Source organism: Heloderma suspectum, chromosome 10, assembly GCF_057233095.1.
Source record: "Heloderma suspectum isolate Gila_16-S chromosome 10, 16-S_ref, whole genome shotgun sequence".
Taxonomy (NCBI): domain Eukaryota; kingdom Metazoa; phylum Chordata; class Lepidosauria; order Squamata; family Helodermatidae; genus Heloderma; species Heloderma suspectum.
Window position 1 is genome coordinate 36,825,958 of NC_139467.1, and position 22,365 is coordinate 36,848,322.

Here is a 22,365-nt window from a genome sequence, read left to right on the forward strand (position 1 = left end):
TAATACAATACAGATCAAATTCAGCAACTGGAATTGATACAGTGCTGGTCAAGTCTAAAATCAAAGTTGTAATTTTTTCAGGTGACTATCCCTAGGAAGCACACATACATTTATATGTACAGCTATTCAGGTATGCTAGAACTAGTATGCTAGCAATGTTCAATGCCTTAATTTTTTTTTCTAAAAACCTAAATTTAAGGGAAGTGGGTTATACTTAAAATATATTTACAAATATTCCATGGGAGGAGCAATCCTATGGCCCCTAGACAGTCTGGGAGGACATAGGATATTTCGGATTCTTGGATCTGAGGCTGGAGACAGCACTCTGACCTCGGACCCAGGAATCCAAGCTCCCCACCCCCTCACAGCTGGCGTGGAGAGAACCACGTGAGCTTGGAGAGGAGGGAAAGAGGGTGGTTCTGTGGGTGGGGAGGAGAGGAGACCGGGGCGGTCGACTTATGAAGAATCCTGCGGTTTGCCCCAGCCTCCTTCCCTCCCTCTCTCTTCACAGAGCCCCAGCTATATGGGCAAAATCACCCACCTAGCAAAAATGCGGGGCAAGAGGAGCGCGGAGGCGACAGTCACCTCCACACGCTTCTGCCCTGCCTAGGATGCCCGTTAGCCTCCGAGTTTGGAGGCTGACTGACATCCCCATAGGATTGCACCCTAAAAAATTGTAAGGTAAGGGGGGCGAGAACGTGTGGCCCTGCAGCTCCCATCAATCCTAGCCAGCATAGCCAGTGGTGAGAGATGATGGGAATTCCAGTCCAGCAACATCAGGAGGACCATGTATTCCTCACCCCCGGAGTACAGCATTTAAATTACACATAAGAAGACCCGTGCTGGATCAGACCAAGGGTCCATCTAGTTCAGCATTCTGTTCACATAACAACCAGCTGTCAACTGGGAACCCACAACCAGGACACAAGTGCAACAGCACCCTCCTGCCCATGTTCCCCAGCAACTGGTATACATGGGCATATTGCCTCTGATACTGGAGGTAGCACATAGCCATCAGGACTAGTAGCCATCGATAGCCTTCTCCCTTAGTAATTTGTCTAACCCCTTTTAAAGCCATCCAAATTGGTGGCCGTCACTACATCTTGTGGTAGCATAACATAGTTTTAACTATGTGCTGTATGAAGACACCAAGTGCACTTCGTTGTTGTTTTTTTCCTAATCAGTTCTTTCAGTTCAACTACTTCTAGCTTTGGGAAAAACTTGGTCAAATATTTGTACAGCACATAAAATTAGCATGGCACTTTAAAAGTTTTGTTTATCAAGTATGTCAAATAAACATGCCAAATCCGACCCCAGTGATACAGAGCAGTGGAAGACCAACATGACTGATTTAAAGTTATCTTATTTCAACAACTTCGCAACATCTTTCCTGCGAGAATTATTATTCGGGCAGACTTACTCAAATTTGCTCAATTGCATCTGGTAGTTCATGTTAAAAACAAAGCTCCTACCAGCAAGATGAAACTTTAATTGTGCATACAATAGCTTGATTCCACAGCTATGCCCAGTTGTTGCAAGTGTCTTGAGAGAATATGTGGACACATAAATCACATTGCATTGGTTTGATGCTGTATTAGCAACTAGAAGAAGAATCTGAACTGTCTTTGCAACTAGAGAAATAATTTAAACTGAACTATCATTACATGCATCAAAAGAAATCTTTTAAAGTGCATTCCAAATACAGTGAGGTTTTCAGGCTCATGACCGTATGTATTTATCTGTTGGCAGCATGCAAATTTCTACTTCAGAATGGGCCAATCTTCATTTAAAACAATATATATTCTGCTCTCTAATAACGCTAGTTCTCCAGTTCTCTCAAACTAATGAAATGGCTAAGCAGCTCTGTTCATATATATTTACTGAAGTTCCTAAAAGTTGTACAGTTACTTATAGCACTTCTGAAGATCTGATATTTCAGATTAAATGTATTTAATTTGTCTATTTATATATTTTAAAATTGTATCATCTGCACCTTTATTCAGAAAAGGAGTTTGGGGCAGTATATGCAGAAATCAAATATTCAGTATTATAAAAACACTATAAAACTTAAACATTCATACAGTAAAATTGATAGTCATAAAAATTGTTTCAACCATGCAATTTAAAATTTAAAATGCCTGGGAAATAAGGTTTTAACCTAGTATCAAAAAGAGTGCATTGTGTACACGTAAATGTTTGAGTTCATTAGAGAGCAGGGAATCCACATTTGTTCATGACATAACTTCTAAGTGTAGCATTGCCCTTCTAGATACATGAGAAGTTTCCTCCTTAAAATAGTATATTTAAGTACAGGAAGAAGCTTATGCTGTCATGTGAAATTTGGTAGAAGTATTCTGTCAGAACTACATAAGTCAGGAATTCCCAATTTTACAGATTGTCACATTTGATGTCACCCTTTAATCTATATCTCACCTTGATACCACCCTCTGAAACTGAATAAATCAGGAACAGAAGCAAAAAGGATGAAATTAAAACACTTTCTGGGACGCCAAGCGAAATGTGTTTTCAAATCCTTGGATGAAACATGAATGCTCTAAATTGATGAGATAGTATGTTTGCTACTTGAGATTTAGTTGTCCCAAAATTATTTCATGCTCTTTTGAAAGCCCATTTGCAGAAGTGATTCTTGCACACCAATAGCCTGCTTTGGTCTTCAGAAAGAAATCATCTTACTTAAACCTTTGGACTACATCCATTTCCTTGACCGTCTTATTTTCTCTTAGTTTCTGCCACTGCCTTCTACAAAGCACAACCTGTAATTCAGTTCATGTGTGAAGTTCTTGATATTCACAACATTGACGAACAGCCACGACCTCTGACTGATTCTCACCGGGTAAAATTCACCAAAGAGATAAAGGGTAAGTAGAAAATGAAGCACTGATTCATACAGACTGTAGAACTCACAATGCCTTCAGAAGCTTTATCTCTGCTCTTGCTGAACACTCCTAAATCTCAAAAATATGTATTCATCAAAAAATGCATACCATGATGCTTCATCTTTTGTACTATATGTATACTAATTTGCACGGAATGTATGTTCTGGTCATGAATTTGTATTCTGGAAAATGTATCTTCACTTCAACCTTGCAAGGAAGACTCTAGCCCTCATTAGCTTGCTTTGGCCCACTGTACAGAATATTATACTTTTTTTGGATATAATACTATGGTTTAGCTTTATATAAATGAGCCATGGGCTCATGCCCTCCCTTCCCTTCCAGCGCAGCTGCAAGAGGAAGCACTGCCTTCTGCTTTTCAGCTAACTACATTTTCTTTATGCCCGGGGTGGGCAACTTTTTGCCTGTCAGATGTTTTGGCCTACAACCCCGTCGTCTCTCACCATTGGCTGTGCTGGACAGGGCTGATGGGAGTTGTAGGCCAAAACATCTGCAGAGCCACAAGTTGCCCACCCCTGCTCTATGGCTTGTTAAGTTTAAACTAACCAGAGTTTGCCAAATTCTTATGTAAGGACAAACTGGTTAGTTTAAAAGCGGAAGCAGATACTTTGGAGGGCCATCCTGGAGGTGCCATTGCCTGAAGAGATTAGGTGGATGGTGACTAGAGGGAGGACCTTTTCAGTGGGGAGTGTCTTATCTGGGAAATGTTCTCCCCAGGCAGATGTGCATTAATGTTTTTAGATATGTTGACCTTGTTCTATAAGGCTTTTAATGGTTAACCTGTGGTTTTGCTGGTCATATCTTATTTATTTTTACTGGTTTTATTTTGCACTCCTCTATCTGGCTGCTGCTTCATTGATTTTATTTCTGTGTGTTTAATTTATTTGATGATTTTTTTTATTGTAAGCCACTTCAGATTTATATAATAGAGGATGAGTATCTGTCAGTGCCATAGTTCAAAGACCATGAAACCTAGAGATCTGAAACTTGGCATGCATACTATGGTGACCCTGGGGGTGTGCGCCTCAGTCAGGGTTATTTGGTTTTTATAACATATCAATTAATTAATTTGAATGTGTCTATGTGTTAGAAGCCTACAGTACCATCTTCAGTCAGACTTATGTGACCTGCATATAGTTTTGCACTTGATACAGAAGTGAGGAGGGAGTATTCTGAGGGACAGAGTTTTGAGGAAGAAGGAAGTGGTATGGTAGAGTTGTTGTTGCTTGTAGTGTATGCGCTTGGTTTTTTTTCCTGTCCTATCAATTCTAGTAAAATCATTTTTTTATGTCGTGGAACTGGAGAAGCACACACCATACCACTTGGTTTTCTCTCAAATGTCTGTATGCAGCCCAAAGATGGTAATGTGATGCTTCTGTTTGCCTTGACCTTTCTCACTCTAGACTGCTGTAGCTTCCCTTCTCCAGGTATGGAGCCTGGGACAGAAGCATTAATCATTCTGAAATGGAACAAAAATTGCTCCAGGTGAACTAGTGTTTTGTCTGCTCAAATGAGTGTGAATTAAGAGAGCCTCATTTGCTGATAGCAAAGTTGCCTTCTCTAGTTAGCCCAGCAGGGTTTCTTGGCTGTCACAGACATCAGCTGGGTTCACCTTCTGGAGTAGTTCAGTCTAACTACTGGTTCACATTTATGAGGAGCAAGTGAAAACCCTTTCAGGTCTGATGTGATTTTAAAAGGTGCACTTAGTCACCAGCTTTCAAAGGAAGACTTGATGGCTACAAACGTGAGCGAATTGTATTGGTAATGTCATCGTTCTTTGTGGTCTCTGTGCATTACACACATGGGTTCTGCACTTTTGCAGAGCTTTGACTGGGAACCTTCTATAGCTGAATATTTTTTTGGTGGGAAACCTCTCCCACTGTCCTGTGTGCATGTCCCTAGTAGGTTCCCGCCTACTTCCTCAGAACCCTGAGACTGCCAAATGTAGCCTTGGAACTGAGGGAAAACCTCGCTATCAATATAGACTTCAACACCAAAGTGGGGATGGTGGGTGGGTTGTGTGAATGCGCAGATGACCACTTGAAGAACTACAGTTACAGAAGCAACCTGTCCATACCAAGCCATGCAGTTCACTGTACATCTATATTTGTTCACTGTTGCAGAATAGCAAGTCTCATGTGTGTTCAACAGAATGTGGAAAGACACCCCCTGAAATCGTAACATTAATTGTCCTGAGGCTAATTGGACCCACTCACAAACCCATTTTTTTTGCATATGAATGATAGATACTCAAAATGCACCACACTTTCTAGAATTGTTCCATGGTATTAAGAAACCTGCTGACACCATTATTCTACAGTACTGTTCATTTATAACAGAACATGTATATTAAATAGCATGTGCTTGTACCACATAAACCATTTGGGTGCAACCATTCCATGACATCACGTGACTTTCCCCCCCATTGTTTTCACACAGGTCTGAAGGTTGAAGTGACTCATTGTGGAACAATGAGGCGGAAGTACCGCGTCTGTAATGTTACACGAAGACCTGCCAGTCATCAGACGTAAGCAAATGTTAGAAGCATATAACAGTTGGTCAAAATACTGCATACACGGGGGAACGAATCCTCCATAAAAATCATGGACTCCTGCCAAACAGCAATCAGCTCCCTCAGTTCTGCTTTGATTAAAATGTACTTTGTCTTTCCAGTTTCCCATTGCAGTTAGAAAATGGCCAGACTGTGGAGAGAACAGTAGCACAGTACTTCAGAGAAAAATACAACCTTCAGCTGAAATACCCTCATCTTCCTTGCCTACAAGTGGGACAGGAGCAGAAACATACCTACCTGCCTCTTGAAGTAATTTATTCAGAACACTGCTACTTGTATAACCAAGAAGGATTTTCCAGATGTGTTTACGCTGTGCAGTGCAAGTAGTTTCCCAAACGTTTAATTCAGACATCTTTCCTTTATATAGGTTAAAGCTTCATGTACACTTCTTAAAAATACACCTGTTCTCTACACATATAGAGAGTGCGTGCGCACGTGTGTGTTTATATATTCTCTTGCCAACTAAGGATAACACTTCATGCATTTCATGAAATGAACTCTAGTCCATGAAAGCTTATGCCATAATAAATTCACTAGTCTTTAAAGAGCTGCAAGACACTTCGTTGTGTGTAGGGAAAAATAAATTCTAACCAACTTTTCTCTGAAAGCCCAAGCCACCTTACAAAGATCACATGAAAGCACCATTAAAGAAAAACAATGTGATCATTGGTCTACCTTTTTCACAGTTTCTGTTCACAAATAACTCTTTCCATATTTTACGTATTTAAATTTATAGACTGCTCAATCTATCAGAAATATCTGAGCACTGACTAAAACCAAATCCAGTATAATGCAATACCAATAAGGCAACACTAAAACCTGTCTTAAAAAACCCCACGGTTTTACTCAGATGTTTTGAGTAAGTGACAAACTCAACAAAGATGGTGCTTGCTTAATACTAGCCGGTAGAGTTCCATAAGCTTGGTGCAGCCACTCTAACTTCCCTTTCTTTAGTAGACACAAGACAAACAGTGTGTGGCACTGTTACTAAAACTTCCATAGCTGAATAAAGTGGTTGGGCAGGGATATCTGGGGTGAGGTAGTTTGATTTGAGAAGTACTGCACATGGGACTCTCATGCGTAAGATTCTGGGGTGTATTCTAAGATGTCCACTCAGCTCACACACAGTGCTGGCCACACCTGTAGGGCATTGCTGTTTTCCTTGGTGAACTGGAGTTTTACCCAGCATAAGATGAACTTATATTGAGACAAACTATCTCAGTGCTCTGTCACTGAGTTATGGCATCTCCTGATCATGTGCCCAACATTCATCTGCAATTGCATTGCTGAGGAAGACCGATAATGGTAGACAAACGAACATTTAGGGAAATTGGTACTCCATTGCTGCTGCTCTTATTGATGAACCCCAGGGTCCCTAGTACAGAATTTGAAAATCATTGTTCAAGGTCACAAGTTCATTGCATGGCTTCGTGTTTCGTTCAGTGTGTGTCATGTGACTGGCATCATATTTTTACAGGTTTGTAACATTGTGGCAGGCCAGCGATGTATCAAGAAGCTAACAGACAATCAAACATCAACCATGATAAAAGCAACAGCGAGATCTGCCCCAGATAGACAAGAAGAAATCAGCAGACTGGTTAGTTTGCTCTTGAATCAGAAAGAGGGCTTGTGTGCCCATGAAGGACCAGTAAAGATAAAATGTGCTCTTACCTGGTTTGTTCTCAAATCCCATTGCCTCTTTTTTGCCATTGTCTCAGCTAAATATAGTAGAGCTTAAAACTGAACCCAGTTGCTGCTGACTTCCATATTTATTATCCCTGCCCCAAAATAAATTATTGGGGATAACTATTCAGACTAACATGCTTTGTAGGTGAAACTTTGTGTAACTTGGGACAAGTTTTTTTCTTTCCTTGCATGCCACTTGTCTAGGAAATCCCCCACCTTTATCTGTGCCAGCTGTATTAGTCTCCAGTTTTAAGGACAGAAGCCATGTTTTGATGGGAAGCCATGTTTAACAAATGCACTAATGTCTTCAGAAAAGTTGTGAATAGTAAAAATAGTGGAAAATCTTGCAAATGTTTCATAATTGAAGATGGCCCAGTCTAAAGCACATGGAAGAGAGTCACCATTCTACATGTGGAGTATGGTGTTGCATTCAAACTTGGAACAACAGCACCTCTATTCTTACAACTTCCTATACTCAACATGACTGTTCTGTTTCTACCCAGGTGAGAAGTGCAAATTATGATGCTGACCCATTTGTTCAGGAATTTCAGTTTAAAGTCCGTGATGAGATGGCTCATGTGACAGGGCGTGTGCTCCCAGCTCCCATGCTGCAGTACGGAGGACGGGTAAGAATCACATTTGCTTGTGTCCATCCTAATGTAATATTAGGTGGGATTGAGGTTTACGCCATCTTGATTAGCAGTTCTGCCTTCATAGACTAGTTTGCATCCATACGTATGTGGAATGATATCTTGATGTAGATGATGTAAATTTCTAGAATAACAATATCTATATTTTTTATCTCCGTAGAATCGAACAGTGGCCACACCAAGCCATGGGGTATGGGATATGCGGGGAAAACAATTTCATACTGGTGTGGAAATCAAGATGTGGGCTATTGCTTGCTTTGCAACACAGAGGCAGTGTCGTGAAGAGATACTAAAGTAAGTCAACTGTTGTAAGTTAGGCTGCCCCAGGTGTTCATTTTCCCCCAGATCACTGATTGGAAGAGGTTGGAGGAAGGTTGTGAGTTCTGTCCTCGGGCCTTCAAGCTTGTGGGAGTGCCCTACCTTTGCAGCAGGAATTGTTCACAAATAGGCCTTATTTGCCCAAAACCTTCTTAACTGCTTATAGCCTGTTTTGATCACCTCCACTTCTCGGTTTAGCCATGAAGTTCTCTGGCTAGTTTTGAGGAAGTTGTTACCATTCAAGGTAGACACAGCAGGAATTGTCTGTCAAGAGTTATCAAGCAGTTTCACCAACATAATGCTGTGACCTGGGCTTTCGAGCATTGCCACGGGATCCTAGACATATGTAACACTCTCAATCCCTTATCCAGGGCTAAGGGGGAAGAAATTGGCTATGTGATTGCAAGTTCCATAGCCCCAGCCCCTCCTCTTTTGTGTGCAATTACTCCATTAGCTAGACCTGCCAGCCTTACCTGTGGTTACAGTTTATGTTGGTACCACTGTTATTTTGGCACCACCATGAAACCAGAGTTTAAGCTAGCTTCAAAGCCTGGGTAAAAGCAGTCCTCCTTAGTGTTAACTATAATTGATAGTGGTGCCATTGTAACCCTGAGCGCTGATGGATGCTCTTACTACAGAGTGAAGTAGCCTAAGGCTGGAAGCATGTGATCCATTAACCCACAGCTTAAGGGAGTGGGAGAATGATGTCTGAGTTCTAAGTCATAGAATCATCATAGAATATAGGGTTGGAAGGGGCCTTATAAGACCATTGAGTCCAACTGCCTGCTCAGTGCAGGAATCCAAGTCAAAGCATCCCTGACAGATGGCTGTCCAGCCTCACCTTGAATGCCTCCGGTGTGGGAGAGCCCACCACCTCCCTAGGTAATTGGTTCCATTGTTGTATTGCTCTAACAGTCAGGAAGTTTTTCCTGATGTTCAGCCAGAATCTGGCTTCCTGTAACTTGAGCCCATTATTGCGTATCCTGCACTCTGGGGTGATCGAGAAGAGATCCTGTCCTTCCTTTCTGTGACAACCTTTCAAGTAGCTGAAGAGCGCTATCCTATCTCCCGTCAGTCTTCTCTTCTCAAGGCTAAACATGCCCAGTTCTTTCAGTCTCTCTTCATAGGGCTTTGTTTCTAGTCCCCTAATCATCTTTGTTGCCTTCCTCTGAACCCTCTCCAGTTTGTCTTCATCCTTCTTAAAGTGTGGTGCCCAGAACTGGACACAGTATTCCAGATGAGGCCTAACCAGTGCTGAGTAGAGGGAACTAGTAGTTCACGGGATTTGGAAGCTATACTTCTATTAAAGCAGCCCAAAATAGCATTTGCCTTTTTTGCAGCCACATCACATTGTTGGCTCATATTCAGCTTGTGATCTACAACAATTCCAACATCTTTCTCGCTTGTAGTATTGTTGAGCCAAGTATCCCTAAGTGTGTGTAGATGTGTAGGTTCTAGGTGTGGATGCTAGTATTTCTCCTCCATGCTCTCATTTGTTGCCAGGGGTTTTACAGACCAGCTGCGCAAAATCTCCAAGGATGCGGGGATGCCAATCCAGGGCCAACCGTGCTTCTGTAAATATGCACAAGGTGCTGACAGTGTGGAGCCCATGTTCCGACACCTTAAAAACACATATTCTGGGCTCCAGCTCATCATAGTCATTCTACCAGGGAAGACGCCAGTGTATGGTAAATAAATATCAGAAAGCTGTATTTGAAGTTCAGTTTGTTTTAGATTACTTTCTTTTGTCCTCAAGCTTTCAGGTGGTAATCTTAGCATAGCTAGTTGCTGTAAGAAGCAAGCAGTTGGGGGCACAAGGTAGGTCAGAGTGACTGAGGAAATACTTGTTTTGCAAAGGCTTGCTATGTTGTGGGGCCGAGAAATGGGCAGGCTGGGGGAGGCAAAGAAAGTTGTTTTGGGGTTAAGATAAATAAGCCTCTAGGCTGAAAGGGGAGTTCCTCTGTTGGAAAACAGATTGGGTGATATTTGGGAGGAGATAGAGCCTTTGTTACCGTTCTTGCTTTAGTGTGATCCCCACCGCCTCCCTTCATATAGATTTAAATCAAAGGCAGGTAACCTGATGCCCTCCAGATGTTTTGGACTACAACTCCCATTATCCCTGGCCATTGGCTGTGCTGCCAGGGGCTTGTGGTTGCTGTCAAAAACATCTGGAGAGCACCAGCTTGCCTATCCCTGATTTAAATTGTGGCCCCTACCAGGACATACCTTTCTTAAATTTAAAACTGGAAATATTTCCATAATGCTATCTGAGAGCCAGGCTACCTATTACACAAGTTACTTGAAAAGCACCCTGATTCCGTCTAGAACAGTGGAAGAATGGTTTATCTCCCTCCCTATAGACAAGGGAGGTTTATCTCCCTCCCTATAGACAAGGAAGGCTGTTGCGGCTTCATATTTGCAAAGAAGGAGCTGCTGCCTCGATTTTCCTTCTGCTGTGGATCTCTGTCATTGCAGCTAAGCTCCCCTGTTTCTGTTCTTTCCCCACCCCCATCTGCTAGAGAAGATTAGCCCAATGAGATAAACAGCAGAAGAAAAGCTTGGCCAGCAGTTCTTCCCTGCTTGTCAGCATGATTTCAAGACTCTCCAGCTTTCTTTGCCTTTCAGGAGGGACCTCATTCTTCAAAGTATTAAACAGACATGGGTTGTTTTTTCATGTGTCATGAAGACACCCTCTGAGAACCTGGGCATAGGCCATTATTTAACTAAAGTGACACTGCAATGAAGATTTTAGAACTGTGCTGTAACATATTGAAGTCCCTTCACATTAATGCTTGTTTCTCAGCGGAGGTGAAGCGTGTGGGGGACACACTTTTGGGGATGGCTACGCAATGTGTTCAAGTCAAGAATGTCATAAAAACATCTCCTCAAACCCTCTCAAACTTGTGCCTAAAGATTAATGTAAAACTGGGAGGAATCAACAACATCCTCGTACCTCATCAACGGTAAGAATCCCTCGATGTTAAAATATTTGTCAAAATTCTAGTACACAAGGGTACATTTGTCAAAACTGGCAAACATAAGAAAATGGTCTTTTCCCAATGAGGCAAGTTTGCAGACATTAACCTGTGTAATATAGAGAGCTATAATATTTGATTGGATAGATTAATCAATTGAAAATCATTTTGATTGTCTTCAGCTGCAATCCTATATCCAGTTACTTGGGAATAAGCCCCATTGAACTTGATGGGACTTGCTTCTTAGTAGGCATGTATAGGATTGCATTCTAAGAGTGTTCTTGATTTAATCAGTTAGCAGTTAAAAAACCAAACAAATACAAGTTGCTGTTAAGACTGCAGATGTGCTTTAGAACAATTTTACTCATATTCCACTATTCTGCTTACTTCCACAAGATGCACCAATTTGGATGGCTTTAAACAGGGGTTGAACAAATTCATGGAGGATAAGGCTATCAATGGCTACTAGTCCTAATGGCTATGTGCTACCTCCAGTATCAGAGGCAGTATGCCTGTGTACACAAGTGGCTGGGGAACATGGGGGGGGTGGTGCTGTTGTACTCATGTCCTGCTTGTGGGTTTCCTGGTTGGCCGCTGTGTGAACAGAATGCTGGACTAGATGGACTCCTGGTCTGATCCAGCAGGGCTGTTCTTCTGTTCTCATATGCAAATTTCATTGATCCATTGACTAAAACTCACATGATTCAGATTTTTAATCAAGCGATAGAAATCTAGTATGCTTGATTAGAGGTCACACTTCCCAACTTGAGTGATCAACCTTAATCCTAGAAATGTGGGTTTGACTAATTCTTTAAGGAGGACAAGGTGCTCCGCACATGGTCAGTTATCACATAATAATCCCTCTCCTAGATATTAATCACATTATTAGTCATATGGCAGATAACTTCTGGCTTACACATTTTAATAGAATCTGGGCATATGATGAGGTTTTTCCTCTGCAATAACGTGGAGGGTGTTCAGTTTCAAAAACTAAATTATCTAATATGCAGTTTGATTGTGGGCATGAAGATCTTTAGACCCAGTGGATACATGGCAGGAGTGTTTTCTTATCTTCCAGAATGTAGGTGGATAATCCAGGACCTACCGAGTAGTGCTATAGGTGAATATTGGGTTTGAGGTTGACTTGTCACTTTTTTTTTAAAGACCTTCTGTGTTCCAACAACCAGTGATCTTCTTGGGAGCAGATGTTACTCATCCACCTGCTGGAGATGGAAAGAAGCCATCTATTGCTGCTGTAAGTTGCATTAATATTTGTGTCTTCCCCAACTGCCAGTCAAGAGATTTGGATGAGATAGAAGCAGCTCATGAGGACTGGCTGCTTTAAGTTAGTCCCTTGATTCTGTCTCATTAGTTCTCCATGCCTTCCTTTGTGCTTTGTTTTCCAGTATTATGTATATTATAAATGTTCACTGATACTTGAATGCCCAGGGTTGCTTATAATCAAGGTGTGTATGGACATTATTATGACCCAGATCACACTTGTCTCTTTCTGATCTGCACTGTTAATGGGTAAATTTCATGCAGAATTTGAAGGCAGCAATGAAGAACCAACCATGATGCTGAAAACCCGGTGTGAGAATAGACTGGGCTGGCGCTGCCAGTGGTGTGGGAAGTTACAGTATAGCTACACCATTTGTCATCAGTGCTAGCATATGCAGTTTTCCTCCACCAAAGTAATATCTATTTGGGTCTGCAGTGAATAAAATATACTCCATTCTGAAAGTAGGTACCCTTACAAGGTTTTATACAGCAAGTCTTCACATAACCATACATAGTTTTATAGCCTTAGGCAATTCCTTTGCCACTCTCTAAAGACTTGTCTCCTGTTTGAATGATGCCCTGATGTTGGGAAACTATCTCTTCCTTGAATAGAGAAACTGCTGGAAGTATTGTCCATGTGGAGCCGCCATCTTCATGTGTCACTCTCTTGTTTTTAGGTTGTAGGTAGCATGGATGCCCATCCAAGCAGGTACTGTGCCACAGTGAGAGTTCAAAAACCCCGCCAGGAGATCATCCAAGATTTAGCCTCCATGGTTAGAGAACTTCTCATCCAGTTCTATAAGTCAACACGCTTCAAGCCCACACGAATCATCTTCTATCGTGATGGAGTATCAGAAGGACAGTTTCGACAGGTTTTTATTTTACATATTTTATCTAATTTGTCCCACATCTTGGGCCTTCAGAGCAGCTAGCAGGTCATATTAAAAGAATAACAATTAAACACAAAACTAATTCAGCGGCAGGCATACCAGATAACTTAGTCACACAACCAGAAAAAGAAAAGAAAGCCCATCAGAGAGAAAAATAAGCCCTTAACCACTCGAAGAGCTCCATTGACTGATGTTATGCAGATGTTCAGAGTTCACTGCTGCAGAGTAGACCGTAAGATTTATCAGAAATCTATCTTGATGAAGGGTACTGTATACAAATGAAGAAAACAAATTATACTCTAGCCTGTGTTTGGTTAAACTTGCTACACATCTTCTGACATCAATCTAGCCATCTCCCTTCATGTTCCATTGCCTTCAGCTCCTTGGGAAACCATGGAGATGGCACAGCTCTACTAAGCAGGAGAAGACATTTTGGAGTGATCATGTCAACCACCTAGGCTACCAACAACTGGTATTCAGAGGCAACCTGGAGGTTGTTATGTAGGCATCATGACTAGTAGTCATTGGTAACTTCATCCTCTATGAAATTTTCTAATCTCGTTTTAAAGGTTTAAATGCCATCATTTTCTCTTCTGCTGGTGGATGTCCAGCATCAGATACAAACCCAAACCATATAACTAGTGGCCCTCTCCAGACTGTGTTGCAGCAAATTCTGTTAATTAACTATCCGCTGTGTGAAGTAATTCATTGTGTCTGGCCTGAATCTCCTGCCAGTCAGTTTCATTGTTTGACCCTAAGAGCCCAAGTTCTAGTATTATAAATGAAAGATAGAAATTCCCTCTTTCTCCACACCATGCATCATTCCCTCTATTTCTGAAGTTTGGAGTTGAATGTGGATCCTCTTGTAGCCATGATGGCAGCATCCACACAGAAAAGGGAGGTATCAGCAGATTTGGGATAACCCCAAGGTTTACCGAAGTACAAAAAATCTTCAGGAAAAAACCCTAAGTGGGGGGAACTCCGAAGGCCACCCAATCAGGACCAACCAAATGCAAACTTGAGTGCATGTACACCATCATCCCCTAGGGGATGACTCATCTCAAACAGGATGCTCCCCAGCTCCTGTTGACTTGCGTCCAGGGGTCAATTTAAAAGCTGCTCTGCAACGTTTTTATATTAAGTGCTAGCCGTCTGGTTCCATTTTGGTTCAAATTAAGCCCGACCCTTTTCTACAGGCTTGGTTTGCACAAAACATTTCCTGTTGCCTAACAAATCTAAAACTCTTCTCTCAACACCACCTTGTCATAATGCATCGAGCGTCCTCAGCTCTGCCTTGCTAGCTGTCTCTGAATTGGAAGCAAGTAGCATTTCTGAGAGTGCTATCTTGGACACCCCAGATTTCAACATCCTGTCTGGCAACCTAAACGTTGCTTCCAGGCGTGCACTGCACTGCTCCATTTCCTAACATCATTGATGCCAATGTGTGCCACAGCTACTGATTCCTCCCAGCCTGTCTAGAAAACACATGATCTCCACAATCTTTGCACCAGGCAAGGCAATGCAATGCACTATGCAGTCAGCACACCTAGCGCAAACTCATCTTTCTGTTCCTAATGATTGAATCACCCACTACTAGTGGTCTCCTGTTTGTATATAGTCAGTGCAAGCATATCAGTTGGTTACCCAAGGAATAGGTCCCTTCCAAAGGAATGGTTCCCTCTTCCTTGGAAAGATGCTCTCCTTCCCTGAGGTCCTCACTCTCCATGACAACAGAGGAGATGTAAAATAGGGAGTGGGATGCCTCTATTACACTCCTGCCACCACTATGCCACTGAATTTGCTTCTACATTTTAATAGACTTAAAGGGAAGTGTGTCTAACCAGGATATTTGTGTCTGCATTTGTTTGACTTTCAGCCTCAAGGAACTTTACACTAGTAACTTGTTGAGAAACTGAAAAATAAGTGTACACGTTTTTCAGAATGAATATTTGATTTAAGCTTCCTATCTTGTTTACTGTTTGAGAGTAAGCTAACCATTTTGTTTCTGCACTGTAGGTGTTGTATTACGAGCTGCTAGCAATTAGAGAGGCCTGTATCAGTCTGGAAAAGGATTATCAGCCTGGCATAACATATATTGTAGTTCAGAAGAGGCATCATACAAGGCTGTTTTGTGCTGATCGGACGGAAAGGGTAAGCCTCATCACATTTCAGTATAGTTGCTTCCTGATGGGTGGCTGAAGAAAGTGTAATTATAATTCTTAGAGTTCATATAGTGTCTTTGCGGCACATCACATACAACATCTTGTAGTCCTTATAACAATCCTGTAAGATAGATCATTGTTATTATCCCCATACTGTAGATGGAACACTGAGACTGAGAGATGGTAACAGAGGCAAGATTTCAGTTGGCGACTTCCAAATTCATCACTCAGCCTCTTTGCCACAGTGGTGCAAGACTTTAATTCCTTCAATTCGTAAATGCTTTAAATGAGGATTTATAGAGTGCCTGTTTTGCACGCAGAAGGTCCCAGATTGAATCCTTGATATGTCTCATTAAAGGATATTGGTTAGCAAGGCTAGGAAGATGTTAGCTCTTGGAGAGCTGCAACCAGTCAGAGAATGTTGTAGTGGGCTAGGTTGCCCAGAGGTCTGACCTGGCATAAGACTTACGTTTTTATGCTTCCAAGTTTACTGTTCAGCTTCAAAGGTAGGCAAAATTGACAGATATAAGCTTTTTTTTTTTTATGAATGCTATGAATCTTAACTCCATCTAATAGTGGTCTTACTCCAGCTCCTGGCCTTTCCAGTTCACTGCATCTCAAGCTCAGTTCAGGGCTTCCTTATGTACAGGAAAAAGTGGATGGCCACATGGAGCAGGTTTAGAACATGGCAAGGCTGCTTGGAACATAGTCCCCTCCCACATGCCACTGAAGCCAAAGTGCTATTTCTCATTGGTCTCAAAGACAAAAAACGTTGCTATTCACCGAATTAAAAGTGTTTAATTGAGAATAGTACTGAGGAGAGTTATTCAGCTGGTGCTCACTTTCTGTTCAGAAGTCAAATTCTGTAGGATCATGTGGCATAAAAATTAAATCTCCAAAGTAAGAGAAGGAAGGAAGAAGATTGATGGAAAGTCAGAAAAGGGGGTGCAAGAAGAAGAAAGGGGCAGAAAAGTGGAGGGGGCTACAGTGATAGAAAACTAAAAGGAAGTGCAGGAAAGGATTGCTATGAGAAATGGATGTAAGCAGTGTTCATATAGAAATAAATACTGTTGATATGCCCTGCACTGTTTGCAAGAATGAGTCTTGTTTAACTTGGCACATGCCCTTTACATCTGTGTTAGGGCTGCAATATTTAGTCAATTAATCTGGTCCATTAAAGACACTTTGCTTGACCTAAAAGATGCCTCCAATTATCAAGCAGATTTTTTTTATTTAAATTGTTTTAATATACTTATGAAAGCTGCATGTGGCAAGTGCCATTATGAAAGATATGTTCCCACCTGTGGGGGAGAGAAGGGGAAATGCCTCTCCAGAGATGATGCTTGTTTTGACACATGCATACACTATCTAAAAACAAAGTATATTCTGAATCTTTTGTTTCCTCACATGGAAATGTTTGTAGATGTAATCAAATTGACTAAAATGCACACTATTAATTGATTTAGGCTGCAATCCTATAGTTGCTTACCTGGGCATAAGTCCCATTGAACTCAATGGGGCTTGCTTATGATTAGATATGTATAAGGTTGCACTGTAAGAGTTTCTTATTTGTGTGATGGCCAAGATCTAATTATCTTTAAGAATTGTTATATGCTTGTATTCCAATGAGAATGACCAGGTTCCAGGGGGGTAGCCGTGCTAGTCAGTTGCAGCAAAAACTTTAAAGACTAACTCATTTAGTATGGCATAAACGTATGTGGACCCTAGCCTACAAATCTATTTATTGGAAGTTATATGGACTGTTTTCTTCTTGGGTTAGCCACCCTGAGGGCTCTTTTTAAAGCTATGTGGAGGAATGCAAATTGCAAAAATAAATATTAAGTCACTAATAGTGGAGTTAAAAAGATAAGGGACAGGGATAGGCAAGTATTATTGTTTCAGAGCCAAAATGGAACAGCATTTTTAATTACAACACACTTTGTGAAATTTGTTCTAGACAATCTCTGCATTTTTTTCCCTTGGAAAGTATTGCAAAATAAATTGCACTGACACAATTACAAATATGAGGCTTTGAACCTCGATATTTGAAGGATCACCTATTCCCACGTGTACTTATCCAAACCATGAGATCTTCACCTCAGACTCTTCTATGAGTGTCCCTACGTAGGAGGTACAGTGGGAAGCTATGAGAGAGAGGACTTGTCAGCAGTGGCCCTCTGGTTGTGGTATGCCCTTCCCAGAGAGAGACCCCTGATACCTACTATAATGTCTTTCAGGCACCAGGCAAATACCACCTTATTTTCCCCATCCTTTAACGTTATGTTATGGTTTAAGAGTGTAAAGTAGTATAACATTTATGTTGTTATAACTCAGTGGATATTATTATATTCCTCTGCAGTCTTTTACATTGTTTTGCTGCTGCGAAGTTCATTCTGTTCTAAATTGTTTCCTTTTATAATGATATTGGTTATATTTTGTTGCTTGGTTTGCTTTTTAATCCCTGCAAGCTGCCCAGAGAACTTTGGCTATAGGGCAGCCAATATATATAGTATAAATAAATAAAAATAACCTTGAATGGAATACAGCATACATGCGTGAAGCTCCATATAACTCAGGGGTAAGCAACTTGTAGCCCTCCAGATATTTTGGCCTATGACTCCCATCAGCCCTAGTCTGCATAGCCAATGATGCTGGGAACATCTCCAGATGTTTTGGCCTACAAGTTCCTTGCAAGAGGAAAAAAGGCGGGATATAAATGCAATCCATCAATACAAGTTGCCCACACCTGATAAAACTTTTTAAAACATTTTCTAAAAACATTTATTTTTTATTTTAGTGATTTATATCCTGTGCTTCAATAAAATTGCCGGAACAGCTACATATGTATAGCTAGTACACTTAATATGTGGGTCAGTTGAAAGGCTGTGTTTGGTATTGACAGATAAGTAGGGATTTCAAAAAGGGATCTGCTATGTACACTGTAAAGATGATCCCCAAACAGAGAAGCAGACTCACAGAACTGGGGCACATAGAAGTCATTTTTGCAATATTTTTCTGCCGTTGTTGCCTTTGCTGTAAAAATTGGCAAAATAACTTCCCCTCTTTTCTTTACCCTGGGGAAACACATCTCTCTCTAGGTTGGAAGAAGTGGGAACATCCCAGCTGGAACAACTGTAGATACAGACATTACACATCCTTATGAATTTGATTTTTATCTCTGTAGCCATGCAGGAATACAGGTAAGGCAAAAAGCACGTAGCTACTAGAGCCAAGTGCCTGAAAGTCACTCTGGTTCTGGTGCTGTGTCTGAGTAGATGTGAACAGAATTACCAGCGTGGGGGGGGGGGGGGGAGTTAACCAAGGCAGAAAAGGCTGATTTAAAACAAGCTTCCCGTTTTGTAATCAGCTGTTTCCTCAAGTGCATACTCATTGGTATGCATTAAAACTTTGATTTGTCACTGAGCAGGAATTTTTTACTACCCAGGAAGGATAATCTCATGCTTGTTTGCACACTGAAGCTTTCATGTGACATTTGAAGGCAAGTCATGTGTTAGACCAGCAGGAAATATGCCCAGGAAGCTTGGCCAGTTGTGATTCCAGTGTATGTTTCCCACGTTTGTGTTCATTCATTCATACCCTCCTGATGCTGCAGAAAAGATATGATTGATATGTGTGGTAGATTCGAAACCAAAGCAAGTTGACATCAGGTTCTTATGGCATTCAGAGTTTGTTTAGTTATTCCAGTGTAACTCCTGGAACTCTATTCAGTCTCTTGAACGGGTTAATCTGAAGTGAGTGACAGGGCAAACAGTGAGGAGCCACCCAGTGTACATGATTACGCCTTGATTTAATTCAAGAGAAGAAGTTGGAACCAAAGCTTTGTCCCCTTTGTTCTGACCCAGCTCCTGAACAATCGAGCCTATGTGTTCTTTTTGTAAAACACTGTGGACAGCCTTGGAGTTCAAGCCGTCATTGTTCTATTCCTCCTGCTTGGACATCCACTATGCTGGCTTGTTGTAGCTCTGAAAGTGAACCCGGGGTTTGATCAGGCTTTTATTATTGCTCTTCATGACTCTTTATAAACGTGATTCTCTGCCCCGGTGCCAAGCCCACAGTTACTGGGCCAGGGTTCCCTTTATGCTTCCATATGGAACTGCTTGTTCCAGAGAAATCCATTTGCTTTGCACACCCAGAGAGAAAAAGGTTTATTCCCTGGTAAAGCACCCTTTGAGTCCAAGGCCAGGTTCCATACACAGCACAAGTCTGCCCACTAGCTCATTGAGTTCAGCTCAGTGCCTGGTGGAGACTTGTGCCCAATGCATGAGTTGCTGTCCTTGGCTCTAAAGGTGTTGTTTTTGCTGGTCAAGAAGTAAGCTTAAGTTGTTGGGAAACAGCTACCAAATAGTCTTCAGTAAGTGCTGAATCTCTAATTTAATTGGGAATATTCAGGAGAAGCCCCATTGGCAAGGCTCTCTGCCCAAATCTGTTTTTAACCAAATTGTTGTGACTTTGGAGTCACCTTTTGTAAACTGATACTAAAGTGGATGCAACGAAAGGTGGTCTGTATCCACAATACTTTCTACAACTGAGAGCCAGTGTGGTGTAGTGGCTAGAGTGTTGGACTGGGAGCCAGGAGATCTGGGTTCTAGTCCCCACTCGGCCATGGAAGCTCACTTGGTGACTTCGGGCCAGTCACAGACTCTCAGCCCATCCACCTCACAGGGTTGTTGTTGTGGGGATAAAGTGGAGAGGAGGAGGATTATGTATGCTGCCTTGGGTTTCTTAAAGAGGAAAAATGGCAGGCAATAAACAAACAAACAAATAAATAAATAAATACAACTTCTGACAACCAAGTCCAGAACTGAGGTTCTTCAGGTTCCCTTTCTTCTGAGTTAGGTGACTATCACCGTCCTTTGCTTTATTGCTTTTTCCTTCTAAATCTATCCATTTCCATCCCCGCGGTCTCCCATTTCATCTGCACCTGTGCGTCCCTTGGGCGTATCAGCCTCCAGTCCTCCTCTCTGTCATTTCCCTACGGCCACCACCTCTCATTCGGCAAACACCGATTTTCTCTGCTATAACATTTGAGCATGTGTTTGCAAATTGTCTTTGTAAAAATACATCTTGTTTGGGTTTTGAATCTAACAAGTGTGAGCTGAGTTTCCCAACTTAAGAGTAGCAATTCCCCATTTGAATAAGGGCTTAGTACATTAGTCAGCTGTGTGTGCCCCACACCTCAGTCAAAGGTCCCTTTTTGGTCCCACGTTCCATGTACATGTGAAGCACGCTTGTCATTGTAGAAGGATGAGTGAGAATGTGAAGCTAAAGCAGCATGGGATCCCGTTCTCATGTCAAAAAGAACTGTAAGCCCAGGATCACAAAGTCAATAGCCTTGGCTATCCCGACAAGTGAAAACAGTTGCTATAGTGCTGGAAATTTATAGAAATGTGATGTGGAACATAAATTGGACCGCTTGAACGGATGTTTCCTTCTTCCTTAGGGTACCAGCCGCCCCTCGCATTATCATGTATTGTGGGATGATAACTGTTTTACTGCAGACGAACTTCAGCTGCTAACTTACCAGCTGTGCCACACCTATGTGCGCTGCACAAGATCTGTGTCTATACCTGCACCAGCTTATTATGCTCACCTGGTAGCATTCAGAGCAAGATATCACCTTGTGGACAAAGAACATGACAGGTAAGAGTAGTATTGCTAACCGTATTCTCCGCGTGCCGGGGTGGGAATGGCTTGGCTGTTTGCTTTGATGTCTGGACTAGTTGCCAGCTTTTTTATATAAAAGCCAGAAATTTGATCTGAATGCAAGATTTTTTTTAGTAAACTTGATTTTTTTTTTTTTTAGTTAAAGGTAGCAGCATCGCTTTCACATATACTGTGCATGCTCCAACTGTATAGCATGTGCACTAGGGCACCTGGTTATTTAGCTCAGCCCCAGCACCCCATTTCACAAGCTGCTACATATATATATATACTACATAGGGTGCGTGTATGGGGTTCCTTCATAGTCTCTCTCCCCCACCCCATTCCTCCTGCCAAGGTCTGTTGATCTAACGGAGGCAGGGTGGGTACAAGCAGAGCAATGTGGCGACAATGACAACCGTGAGGACTGTGCTCACTTGTTTCCCTGCATGGTGTTGGCCGCTAACCACCTCCAGGCTCTACCTAGGTACAATAATTTTTGAAATCAAAAGTGTCTTCTGTATTTAAACCCTCTTTACATCCACATGTGCATGCATGTTAGTGATGCAGATTGTGCAGTCAGCAGGTTAGGCTCTAAGAAGGAACTTTTTTGTGCATCCCTGAGTTGCATTCTGAGAAGGGGAGCAGGGGTGTATGCATTCTTGCTCCAAGGAGGCCAGCTATAGAGTAGGTCCCTTTGGGCACCAAGCTCTCCCTCTCTCATCTACCCCAAGCAGCAGGCCATAAAGCATGCATGGTTCAAAGTGTGCAGAGTTCTGCAGAAATGGCACCAGGCAAGGCAGTTAGCAATGAAACAATGAAATAAAGAAGGTGGTAAAGTGACCTTAAATGCTGAAGTGCCTATATCCAGCTTCGCTTATACAGCTAGCCCTGTTAGAAATATGGCTCAGTCACAATGTACCAGAGTTCCTTCAGTGCTCAAACACAATTCAAACATCACCTGCAGTGGGTGCTTCTGTAGGTTTGCTGTGGAAGCTTGAACACTCACATATGCCTACTATAACTTCAGTCTCATGTATGGTGTAGTTGTATGTGCACATGATTTGTACAATCTATTGTCCTATAAGTAAGTGAAAGTTTTAGCACCATGCTGGTAGAAGGCCACTTTAGAAGAGAGTGTGAACTAGCCTGTAGAAGTATTTGGAACTTTTGTTTCAGTGATGTGTTTTATACCAGTAGTTTGCACACGCAATGCATTAGACTTTCTAGTATTGAAATGCCACTTTTGTGTTTT

At 41.8% G+C, this 22,365-nt stretch overlaps 1 protein-coding gene across 2 annotated transcripts in view; it reads left to right on the forward strand.

Annotated features, from left to right (window-relative positions):
- Positions 1-22,365, forward strand: part of LOC146338139 (protein argonaute-3) — a 68,653-nt gene that overhangs the window by 32,264 nt on the left and 14,024 nt on the right. The window contains exons 6-18 of one of the 2 annotated variants that reach the window (XM_084816005.1): positions 2,745-2,879; positions 5,355-5,442; positions 5,589-5,736; positions 6,965-7,084; positions 7,677-7,799; positions 7,984-8,117; positions 9,645-9,829; positions 10,945-11,104; positions 12,281-12,371; positions 13,075-13,269; positions 15,304-15,438; positions 18,548-18,649; positions 20,911-21,110. In XM_084816005.1, the coding sequence (XP_084672131.1) occupies positions 2,745-2,879; positions 5,355-5,442; positions 5,589-5,736; positions 6,965-7,084; positions 7,677-7,799; positions 7,984-8,117; positions 9,645-9,829; positions 10,945-11,104; positions 12,281-12,371; positions 13,075-13,269; positions 15,304-15,438; positions 18,548-18,649; positions 20,911-21,110 (1,816 nt within the window). The remainder of the gene's footprint in view (positions 1-2,744; positions 2,880-5,354; positions 5,443-5,588; positions 5,737-6,964; positions 7,085-7,676; positions 7,800-7,983; positions 8,118-9,644; positions 9,830-10,944; positions 11,105-12,280; positions 12,372-13,074; positions 13,270-15,303; positions 15,439-18,547; positions 18,650-20,910; positions 21,111-22,365) is intronic. The other variant, XM_084816006.1, reaches the window with a different exon arrangement.